Source organism: Myotis myotis, unplaced genomic scaffold (assembly GCF_014108235.1).
Source record: "Myotis myotis isolate mMyoMyo1 unplaced genomic scaffold, mMyoMyo1.p scaffold_m19_p_1, whole genome shotgun sequence".
In the NCBI taxonomy this organism is placed as follows: Eukaryota; Metazoa; Chordata; class Mammalia; order Chiroptera; family Vespertilionidae; genus Myotis; species Myotis myotis.
Genome location: NW_023416313.1, coordinates 141753026 through 141765576, shown reverse-complemented (window position 1 = coordinate 141765576; position 12551 = coordinate 141753026). Strand labels below are relative to the sequence as shown.

The 12551-nt window shown below is 41.4% G+C and overlaps 1 protein-coding gene across 2 annotated transcripts in view; it reads right to left on the bottom strand.

Moving 5' to 3' along the window:
* PRKD1 (protein kinase D1) overlaps positions 1–12239 on the bottom strand; it is a 303270-nt gene extending 291031 nt beyond the window's left edge. For both annotated transcript variants that reach the window (XM_036354098.1, XM_036354107.1), the window contains exon 1: positions 11976–12239. In XM_036354098.1, the coding sequence (XP_036209991.1) occupies positions 11976–12239 (264 nt within the window). The remainder of the gene's footprint in view (positions 1–11975) is intronic.
* Positions 12240–12551: the final 312 nt, after the last annotated feature.

Here is a 12551-nt window from a genome sequence, read left to right as displayed (position 1 = left end):
ATCCCCTCTTAGAAAAACAAGTGATGCCCTGTGCCCAACTTAAAGATGGGTTATCTCTAAGGCTTAAAAAGCACAGAACTTGACTAGTAGACATCTAGTAAAGTCAGACTTCTAGTGCAGCTGGATAGGTCTGCTGCCTTTTTGTTGGCCAAGAGACTACCAGTGAGTCATGTCAAAGAGAATTCACTATGTAACTTGTGAACTATTAAAGCTGCAAAGGTGCCAAATATATCAAGAGAGGCAATATTTCAGGTACCTTTCTAGGCCATTAGGAATGAATAATTACTTTATGCTTCCTAACAGTCATTCAGAGTAGGAAGCATTAGAATTGAATTGAATCATACTTTAGATCAAATCATGTCTACCTATATATACAACTACATTGTTGTAAAACCTAAAGACAGTGCAATTACTCGACAATGGAAGCATTGGTCTTCGCCCTGTACACAATCACTACAAAGGAATGCAGGGCAGTTCACAATTCGGATTGGCTAGCACAACGGAAGCAAGAAGAACGCCTCCTCGTGGCCTGTGACTGAGCACACACAAGTGGGAGTAAGTTTATCTTAGGGTGGATTCATTTACAACTAACCAAAAATAAACTGACAAACCACAAATACATAAAATTTATAAAAAGAGAAACATATTTGCAAAGCATGATCTTTTAGCATACTGGCAACCCAAATACTTGTCAAATGAAAAGTAACCACTGAAAGGCACTTTTCTTAAGGACCCTTAGATGTTTTCTCAAAATCAATGTACTATTCAAGAAAAAATGGTCCATTGATTTACACTGATAACTAAGATTCTTTACATATGCTAGTCTTGAGCCAATCTGCTGAACATGGCCTTGTCATAACACTTCCAACACACCTTTGTGTCCACATCGCATTGGAAGTAAGTGTTGTGAGTCAACCTAGGCCAAACACAAAGTAATTAACTTCTTTGGATAAATAACGTGGTGTCTGGAAATTTAAAAATGGATGAGGATTGGCAATCCCCATATCTTTTTACCAGAGTACAATGATAGCAAATTTCAAATCAAATTCTGCTACACAAAGAAGTGTGGTTTTTTAAATTAACAAATAGACACATTACAGTTCATATGACACGTCAAGGGTGAGGCATGTCTCTAAAACACCTGCAGTAATCATATACCTCGGATGCACCAATATCCCCAATGAGAGTCCATTTCTAACATCTTTCAAGTGAAATATCAATACCTGGAGTGGGTATCTTGCCACCAATGAAAGAAGCCTTGTGGTGGTAGCCTCCAAAGGACTGGAATGCTCGCTGACCACTATGTGGGATGTGAATTCCAGATGAGGGAAGCCTTCCAGACTAAGAAATAATATAAGCTAACGTTGAAATAATATCGCACTGTCAAAGCCGAAGTGTTTTTATGTAAATTTAAGCCAACATAATAGGAAGTTTGGCATTTCCTCCTCCCCCACAATTTGATACGTCCTCTCTGTTCAGATCTAGGGCCACTCCGGTCTTCCCTGGTTTTAGGATTAGCTATAGTGAAGTGACTAACATATTGGGGAGGTTTGCTTTTTACTTAGTAGTTATGTGATTTGGGATAAATGATTTAACATCTCTGACCCTTACCTTCCTAATCCTTAAAATGGAGAGAAAATGACTATCACAAAGGGCTACTGTGAAAATGAGATGGCCAAGGAGAAGAAGTAGAGATACCAACAGACGCACAGAGTAAATGACACCAGGGACATTTTATTCCTTGGAGGCTCCAGTCTCAGGCCATTATTACCATGAGCCCCTGGAACCTTGTGGGCCACAACCCCAATGTTCCCGGGAAAAGCTCTTCCTAAAACTTTCACAGTCAAATCATGCGGGAGCCTCTCTTTGAAACACTCATCTGTGACATTCTAAAAACTTCCTACAGGACTACTGTGTTTGGAAAAGCCACCTCCTAGACCTCGTCCACTGCTCTTCATGTGGCCCCTGCTACCTGAATCATAGGAGCTTCGCTATCACTGTTTTTTCTGCCCTCAGGCATCACTATCTCACAATCCTACAGGTCTTGCCTACTCTAGCCTGCTCAGGTCTATTCACCACCACTGACTCAACAGCTTCAACAAAGCTTAACTGTAGCCTTCCTGCCCCCACCATCCTCCCACCCTTTCCTGCCTTGTTTTATAATTTATTTTATTTATTTTTTCCATCACCATTTATCCCCTCTATGCCCTCTTCCACCTTCCCCCACCTCCCTATCCCCACAATCACCACACTGTTGTCCAGATCCATGAGTTCTCTCTCTTTTCTTTTTCTTTTGTGCTCAATCCCTCCATCCCACCTCCCAATACCCCTCCAACCCCTACCCCTACCCCCCCTCCCAAGAGCTGTCTGCCTGTTCTCTATCTATGAGTCTGTCTCTATTTTGCCTGGTTGTTCAGTTTGTTCATTAAATTACACATATGAGTGAAGTCATATGGTATTTGTCTTTCTCTCACTGGCTTATTTCACTTAGCATAATGTTCTCCAGGTCCACCCATGCTGTCGTAAAGGGTAAAATTTTATTCCTTTTGGAATAAATGGCACAGTGGTATTCCATTTTGTAAATGTACCACAGCTTTTTCTTTTTTTTTTTTTTTCCACTTATCTACTGATGGATACTTGGAATGCTTTTTTCTTATGTATGTTTTTATTGATTTTAGAGAGAAGAAGGGAGAGGGAGAGAAAGAGAAACATCAATTGCCTGCCTCCTGCACATCCCCCTACTGGGGATGGAGCCAGAAACTCGGGCATGGGCCCTGACCAGGAATTGAACTGGCAACCTTTCCATAAATAGGACAAGGCTGAACCATCTGAGCCACACCAGCCAGGGCTGGGCTGCTTTTGACAAGGGTGAGAGCTACAGCTGTTTGCCCCAGACCACTGCTTATAATCAAGTGGCCTTGACTGCTACTGTCCTGAGGGGCTAACTGGCCTAACCAATCTCTAAATCAGCAGTTCTCAACCTGTGGATCGCAACCCCTTTGGCAGTCGAATAACCCTTTCACAGGGGTCGCCTTAGACCATCCTGCATATCAGATATTTACATTACAATTCACAACAGTACCAACATTACAATTATGAAGTAGCAACGGAAATAATTTTATGGTTGGGTCACAACATGAGGAACTGTATTTAAAGGGCCAGAAGGTTGAGAACCACTGCTCTAAATAATTACAACTCTGTTGGTCACACATGTTCTTAACTGCAGCTTTCCATAGCAGGGATACAGACCAAATTTTTTAAAGATGCTGAGTTAGTGCAAAGGCTCTAGGGATGTTTCAGAATAGACCATCTTTCTGGAACCTGAGGAGTATCTCCTGTCCTATACCAATAATCTGCTTCCTTGGCAAAGAAGTCACATTTAGGTGTCTCCAAATTCCTTATTCCCTAAGCCAGATGCACTGAAGCCCTTAGTATGTCCCTCCCTGAAGGCGGGCCTTGATCTCCCAACACTGAGAAGGAGTGGCCACTCTGAAGTATTGTAAGAACTCCTGGTCCCACCCGAAAGGCCCCCTCAGATCACATGAGACCACAATCAGATCTCAATAATATGAGTTAAGAGAGGAAAACAAATAACTGTTCATGTTTAATTAAAGGGTTGAGACAGTGTCATGAATAAACTATTTAACCAGGGACAGGTGGCCTAACTCAATCAATTAAGTTCTCTGGAATTTAACTCAAGTTCCTGAACCAGGGAAAAGTGAATCCCTGGTCTCTCTCTGGCCATAGTTATCAATTTTAAAAAAAAGTGAGCCCTAACTGGTTTTGCTCAGTGGATAGAGCCTGCTGACTGAAGGGTCCTGGGTTCAATTCTGGTCAAGGGCATATTCCCAGGTTTCGGGCTCGATCCCCAGTAGGGAGTGTGCAGGAGGCAGCCAATCAATGATTCTCTCTCATCACTGATGTTTCTGTCTCCCTCTCCCTTCCTCTCTGAAATCAATAAAAATACATTTTTTTTTTAAAAAAGTGAAAGTTCCATAATCATGCAGTAGTTATTCTATCATTGGTGTGACTGATTTAGACAAACTAAGAAAAAGTTTTACTTTTTTGGTATGTCTAACACTCACAATTTTAAATCTTAATTAACACTTTATTATAATGGTTTAATCTTTATAGATTATTAATGTTATTTCTGTCACAAACATTACAGTTGACCCTTGAACAACATACGTTTGAACTGCCTAGGTCGACTTAAACATGGTTTTCTTTTTTTACTAAATACTGTAAATGTATTTTCTCTTTCTTCTTATATTCTTAACTAGGGGCCCAATGCATGAAATTCATGCAAGAGTAGGCCTTCCTTCCCCTGGCTGCCAGCACCAGCTTTCCTCTGGCACCCGGGACTCGGGCTTCCCTCGTAGCCCAGCTTCATCCAGAAGGACTTTCAGTCTAATTAGCATATTACACTTTTATTATTATAGACCAGAGGCCTGAGGCATGAAGATTCATGCAAGAATGGGCCTTCCTTTCCCTGGCTGCCGGCACCACCTTCGCTCTGGCCTGGAACCGCCTATCTGCCTTCCCACGCAGCCCAGAGGCCCGGAGCAGCTGGCGCGGTGCAGAACACCTGTGTCCCGCCCTGCCCCGGCCACTCGGCAACTGCATATGCAAATTAACCCACCATCTTTCTCGGGTTAATTTGCATACTCACTCCTGATTGGCTGATGGGCATCATGAAGGTATGGTCAATTTGCATCTTTCTCTTATATTAATGTAGATACCATTTTCTTTTCTCTAACATTTTGTAAGAATACAGTATATTTTATATATATATATGACATACAGAACATGTTAATTGACTATTTACGTTATTGATAAGGCTTCCGTTTGACACAGTAGGCTATAGTAGTTAAGTTTTGAAGGAGTCAGAAGTTCTACACAGATTTTAAACTGTGTGGGGGAAGGAGAGGGGCACAGTGCCCCTAACACCCACATTGTTCCAGGGCTAACTGTACACTAAAGCAAGCTTCAGCTGCATTAACGTATAACATTTCATATGTATGCCCCAGTCTTTCCAACAATCTGAACCAAGGAAAGGTATATATAAAAATTTTTGTTTTACCTAAATAGTTCAACAAATTTCTTCTAATAGACAACATGTTTCTTTTAGTAACAAGACAACGCACTACATTGTGCTACAGTCTACAGAGCCTTCGATTATCAATAATACCAATTATTTTGCACATTCATATCTGTTGATTATACTTTATCACATTCATACTTTTAAATCATTTCATAATATATATGTTTTTCTAAAAAAAACAGCTGACAGGGAGAGAAGCATTCAGAAATTCTTGAAATTGTGCATAAATCCAAGGAGTAAATTCAACAAATTCCTCATCAATCCATGGTTTTGTCAGAATAGAAGCCAATGAACCAGTAAAGGATGCATCGATTTATTTTTCCTTTTTAACAAAATAAGTTGGACAAAATTCCTGCATGTTTGCATATTTAAAAATCTAATCTTCATATTTGCCAACATTGCTAAGCTGCTATATCAACTGTCTAATTTTAGACAAATAAAACCTTTTTGCAACTTTGGCAGAAACTTCTATATAGGATACTATAAATCTGGACATGCATAAGTGTGTCTCAATATGTGGTATTTTTACAACAACTCTTATCTTTATAAATATCTAAATTCTGTGATATTCCATAATGGCCAAGTGGCGATGTAATTAAAACTTTGTTTTTTTAATTATCTGTGTTCTGTAAAAGACTAGAAAGAGTAAGAAACAGCATAATGTGAGTTTCTCAGATGCCAAGTAACTTCAAGTAATGCTGTCAATATCCATTTTCAATGGTACAAAAATATTTGGTTGACAGTATCAGAGGAATTCTTGGGAGAAATTTCACATATTCTTGTAACATGTGAGAAAAATAAGCATTTCTCTGTATCTAAATCCTATCAATAGAAAAATGAAAACTGATGCCTTTTTTTTCTTGTTTGAGTTGTCCTAACATATTCCATTAAGGAAAGATTTAAGAAACTGAAACCTCATTTCAAAACCTCCCTAGCATACTGCTGGGTAAATTAAAAGGTGAACACTATTTTTAAAAACACCCTAACTTTTTACCTCTGTTTTCACATTTGGGCTTAGGGCTTTCAGAAGAACCAAAGTGACTGTAAGAGGTCAGAGGTCAAAAAGGTTAGTTTGCTTTTGGCAAAAAATATTAAAACAAAAAACTCTTATGATCAACTCCTATGGAACTGCATTTTACTTCTCATCCAATCTGAATCCAGCCCCACTTGCTTGATTATTAGAGTTATCTCTCACACACTATACCTAATTTTCATGTAATTATCTATCCCACTGTCCTTTAAAAGATGAATAAATAATTACTGATTGTGGCTAAGAAAAGGTTTTGTATATGGGGGCATGGGCTTCTATGAGAGGTAAGTGGTAGTCAGTGAAAAGATCTGGAAAAGACTTGTGACTGGCGTAGCCACACTGCTAACTCAATTGTTTCCCAGTAAAACTGCTCCCATTCCAATATAACTCTTCTGTATGTGCACAACCACGTCATACTAGGTATTCATCAGATATAATGATTCAGCAAACATGCTAGGTGCTAGCATGGCAGCAAAATGAGATCTCCTTCCATCCAAATGCCTTCCTCTTCAGACCAAGGGCTGATTTGCAAAGAACTTTGGACTCCAGTCTTGAGGACCAGATTTGAGAACCATTATGTTGCCAATGTTGCACCATTACCTATTTTATTTCCCTTTTTTATCAAATGAAATATCATTAGAATTACTTGCAATTGGAAAGGAAGTAAATCAACTTCTTGATAAAAATAATACAAAGCAATGAAGATATGCTTTACTTTTATCAGCACATATGCTTTTCATTTAACAATAATCAAATTACTTCTTCAGGAAGTCTGAGAGGTTGAGATTTGAGAAGCAGTTTCAAAATACAACTATTCCTAAGATTTGCTCTATTATAGAGTACAGAGAACAGATAATGTCACCTAGGCCTTACAGCCACATTGCTTTTTAATACTACAATTTCAAATTATATACTGAGATAAGAATAAGATTAAAAAATACACATTTCTTCTGTTAGCAAGACAGTATGCTAGTCCGTAAAGCCTTAGAATACCACTAATCCTATTTATTATGCACCTATTTACCAGGCAGTATATTTAATCCTTTACACTTATTAGCCTTTATTTTCAAAGTAATCTGAGATAAGTTACAACCATGCATTCAAAGGCTTACAAATGTGTTTGTTTTGTCTAATATGGTCCTTAAAAAGTCATTCATGCATAAATTGGTGAAGACCTAGATACGATCATCTCACACACAATAAAAGTAATAATAATAATAAGCAAAATAAAGTTTTAAATCTCCCTTAATAGTTATGATAGGTGTCTGCTGATACCAAACAACAGTCATCAAACATGGGGCAAACTTTCAAACTTTATTAATAATTTCCAGCCCCACATCTATCCCAATGGATACATACTCACTATAGCCCGCACAGAAAATTCTTTCAAATTTGTTTGATTCTTGTATCTAAAGGCCCAAATTAATTCATATATATGTCAAAACAGCCAATCATCAGATTCTTCCCAGCCCAAAGACTGTAAGGCTAAATGCCTTTAACTTCAGATTTAAAGTACATTTTCCTTATGAAAACTGCTAAACAGTATACAGCTGTAAGAAAGTGTTTTCAGTTCTGTGTATTGATAGAAAAATATAAAGCATAGTTTCTCTTTTGGATTATGAGATATATAATGAGGCCCCACTTCTTGCAGCCACAATACAAAATATAAAACAATACTTCAGCATCTGGCAGATATATATAGATAATTGGGCTTTTAAAATATGTTCCAAAACACATTTAAACACTTATATATGTGTAATACATACATATATATATATATATGTAGTATATATAAAATAAAGGCATTGCACATATATCAAAGTATAATCCTATTGTACTCCTAAACTTGAAAAGAAATTAAAATTTGAAATACAGTATATGGTGTTAAAGTTACATTACTTAAGACTCACTTAATGAAATGACAAATCCTATACTTCATCATTAAATCAGAAATCAATATATACAACAAATATAAAATTTGAATAAAAATATACACCTAAGACCCAAACACCATCATTAGCTTAAAAAAGACTTTGTTGACCCATGTGTGTTGGGCAAGTCAAGCAGCTAATTACTACCAGCTTTCTCAAATTATGTAGAAGTGCTGTAGCTAAAATTAACAACAAATACAAAAATGACACCATAACTGTTAAGAAAACAATTTACAATTAAGAAAGTGAAACAACTCCAAGCAGAGTAAAGCTGCTCTCAAACCAAGAAACTAACCTTTGTTATTCTTTTCGTGAGCTCCCTTCTATAAAACCTCACTTTTTCTTTTCTTTCGTCAGATATGTGACTATGCAAAGTGAAATTACATGCCAGGAGTCTTATAGATGCTACTACTCCACATTCAAAAAACAAATATAAGTTGTCTTCCTATTAACTGCAGCTCACGTTCCTAAATTATTATTGCTTGTTTTTAAAAAGTGTGTGATGTGCGGCATGTGTGTAGAGATACTTGGTGCACTGTGAAACCAAACTAACTTTTCCTTTGGACTACTGTTCCTTGCTTCAAAACAATTCCTTCTCAGTCTATATATTCAAGATTCCTTTGGTAGTAGAAAGTAACTGTGTTTCAAAGCGAGGTCTATTACTGTTCTTTTTTAATAACTATAATCATGTACATTAAGAATACATGTCTTTATATACAACCAGCCTTCAAGGTTGCATGCTTGCAAAGTAAAGAAATAAACATAATAATATAACTGTGGGCAAATACTTCCAAAAAAGAAGGAATTAATCACATCTTTTATATTCATACATTGTTACATACCAAAAGCAAGACTAGATTTTCATCTACACTTCAAGAGAAAAGAAATAATTATTTCGTCATTTAAGTCAGTGTACAGGGTACTTTTATATTAAAGAAAGAACATTTTTGCTTAGTTGCCACCAAAATTTTTCAAGTACAGTCATATCTCTGCCACTTTTCAAATCTATATAACTGAAGAAAACTCTAAATGCCAAATAATAAGTTAAAGATGTGTTTCCCAGGAACAGGAGCTCTCTCATTCAGCCTTGTGCACCTCAGTTGCTCAGCCTACAGAAAATGTCCCAGGAATGTAGCTGAAATAAACAGAATTGTCAGCTAATACTTCCAAAGATTTAAGCTGTTCTGACCTTAGTATTTAGGAAACTCTCTAACATATGAAAACCCTCTTAACACATTATAAAACAATAAAAGCAGAGGACTGCTGTAAAATCAACATGAGTCCAGTCTGTCTAAATAGTAAATTGTAAATGACTTAAAACTCTCAGCTTTCTCCTACAACATTCGTTCCCCAAGCCCCTCTCTCTCTCCTGCCGATCTTCCTCACATTGCTACCTTCAGAAAGTACTTCAAGACAACTTGAAACAAGGAACAAAGGACCACCTCCCTCTTCCTTAACTCCACACTGACCGTCTCTGCCACAAAGCAGGGTCCCCTGCTCTCCTGTATGGATATTCTGCCCTCTTAATTTTGTTTCTGCCTGCATGATAATATGTCTCAAGATAGATGACCGAACATAGAGAGATGAAAATGTTCCCGTCTAGACCCACCATCCAGTAAGTATTTATTTACAGTATCGTGAATATTAGTAATTCTTAAATTCACATCTCTGACTCTATCTCTCCCTTTGCCATGACCTTTAAAAATAAAAGTGCGAGACCTCACCTTGGCTATCCCAAGCAGTCAAACTTTCAAACTCTTCTTTTGAGAGACAGAAGAACTACTAGAGTAAATACCAAAAGGAGGGGTCCCCCTTTTAAATCAGTCACCGGGGCTGGTGATTTTCATTCCGGTATTTCTCCAGGTGTCCACCACCCCCATGTTTGGTTCAGGTCTCAATTAGCACATGATGAAACTCCAGTTTTCTTTCTGCCTTAATATTTTTGGCGTTCGAAAACATCCTCCACGTAGTAAATGCATCTTTTTCAGCTGGCCTTGGTTTGATATCTCCATGTAGAAGATTACAGAGGCTTCTGGTAATTGGAGCTCCTTTTAATTTCAAGGCCTTTTCATAATTACACTTTCTCTAAATATCCTAGTCACTACCCTCAGGCCTGCTGTGTTCCACAGAAGCTTATGGTCTCTCTCCCTTTGCACTCATATAGCTCCCTCCATATAGCATCCCCCGTGTTAGCTACTGATATTACTGGAATTCAGAACTCACTCTTCATTCAACATTCCACTCCCAAACTTCTTACACCACATGTTTCTCCCCATCCTAAGCTCCATCAAGGTGTGTGTGTGTGTGTGTGTGTGTGTGTGTTAAAATTGTCCAAAACAGCCTGTTCATATTAATTTGAACCAATTCAAATACTCCTTATAACTCTATCACATACTTTAAATTTGAGGTGACATTCCATACAATTGCATTAGGTTTGGGGAAAATTCCTTATGCATTATGTATGTGCTTATCCGGTATTCTTTAATTTACTAGTTGACCCCCTAAGAGAGGTTGTTGTAGACTACCCCTTCCATTGCGGGAAGGCTTTGGTGCCTGGGGGAGTGGCTCCTGTTCACCTGCTGCAGGTTTCCTCCCCCAAAAAAATATTGATGAGGAGGCACCTGATATGACTTGTACCAGAAAAGAGACAAAATATGTCATTTCCATGGAAGTTGCAAAAAATTGCGAGTCGAGTGTAATATAAAACGTCACTGCATTCAATGAACACTTTCCCTGGCGTCCATCCTTACCTTACTTAGCCTGGGCTCCAGAACTTTTACAACTTCCTAAGAGAGTGGTTTTCCCTGCAGCTTTTCCTAATATCCCCGCGCTGAGTGCCACAATTCACAACACTCTGGCCTAGCAAACTCTGCTCCCAAACTTTACAGAAAGCATTCAGGATTATCCAAGTGATATTTATAAGGCAAGTACCAGCCAGTTCTGCGGGGCTGAAATTCAGCACCTTGACAGACCTGTCTCCACCCGCTAAGCCTTGGCTATTGACACTAAAAGGACTGGCGCCATCGTCCCCTCTCCTTTACACTCTTATCACCCCCTCTAGGCAACGCACCTCTGGATGGCTACAGAAACCATCTGAAATCCAGAATTGCGCCATTAACAGTGGTGGGCGGGCTGGGTCCCCTCCCAGGGTGGCCTGGCCCAGGAAAATGGCCCTTTTTCCAACCTGCCTTTGATGGCCGCTGTCCAAAGTTTCACAGCCACAAACTTAAGCGCAGCCTCCTGGCGCTCCAGCGCAGCACCCCACCCTTGAAAGGCCTGGGCCCCACTTCGATGCCCCACTCTCAGCGACCCAAGGATGAAAGGCAAGAAGAAAGCTGCAACTTTCTAACTGTATGTTGACATATTGGCCCCCATGTTTGCCTAGAGGCAGGTAGTGGTTTTCTAGTCAGTTGTTTTCACAGCTGGCCTGGCCAATTTGACAGGTGAGAAATTCCTCATGTCCAGATTACTCCAGGAACTCCTCAGCATCCATCTGAGCCAGAGGGGCTAAAGTGGAAGGGAGTGGAGCTGAAATCTGCTGAGAGGGGCCCAGGGGACTCTGGCGCCTGGAATGAGCTGGTCCAGGGGAAGTGAGGGGAGAGCCGAAAGTCTCACGGGTTGGAAGAGGCGAGACAAGAAAAGGGCCAGATACCTGGAAATGCCCCGAGTGGGATGGAAGTGGGGGAAGAGGCTGCAGGCTGGAGGGAACCGGGAATGTAACAGGAGGTGAGGGAGACCTGGACCCAAGGAGTGCCGTGCCTGGGATGCGGCCGTCCCACTCGGAGGGTGCCAGTCCCCTCCGGGAGCTCCGGCGAGGCTGGCTCCGGGCTGAGCGCCCGGACCCGGAAAGTTGGGGCGGCGAGGGGCGCTGGGCGGGAGCGCCCCCTGCGCAGCGGGAAGGGGCCGGACTCACCTTCTGGTCGACGATGGAGCAAGCCATCTCGCGGACGTGCGCCAGGCTGTAGTCCCCGGACGAGTCCTGGAGCAGCAGCACCGGCTCGCGGCTCAGGCCGATCTGCAGATGGAAGGAGATGCCCGCGGCCGGGGCGGCCACGGGAGCCAGGAAGGGCGCGGGGCCCGGCCCCGACCCCGGCATCAGCGCGGCGGCCGCCGCTGCCGCCACCGCGGCCACGGGCAGCAGAGGGCTGGGCGGCCGCAGAACCGGGGGGGTGCTCATCGCTCGGCCGGGCGCGCTGCGGGCCGCCGGTCAGGGCAGCCGAGGGCGGGGAGCAGCGGCGGAAAAAGTTTGCTGCTGCGGAGCCGGGAGCTGCTCTCTCCAAGAACCAAGGCGGAAAATAAAAACTTTCCGGAAAAGTCCCCGCGCGGGGGCAGGACCGGGGCTGAGGCTCGGGAGGGAGAGGGAGGAGGGAAGATGGCCGAGCGGGAGGACTGCGCCGCCAGGAGCGCGGGCGCCGCGCGAGGGAGGCGCCGCCGCCGAGCAGCACCGCGGCGGCGGGCTCCCGGCCGGGCGGCAGGTCAGCGCGCCGGG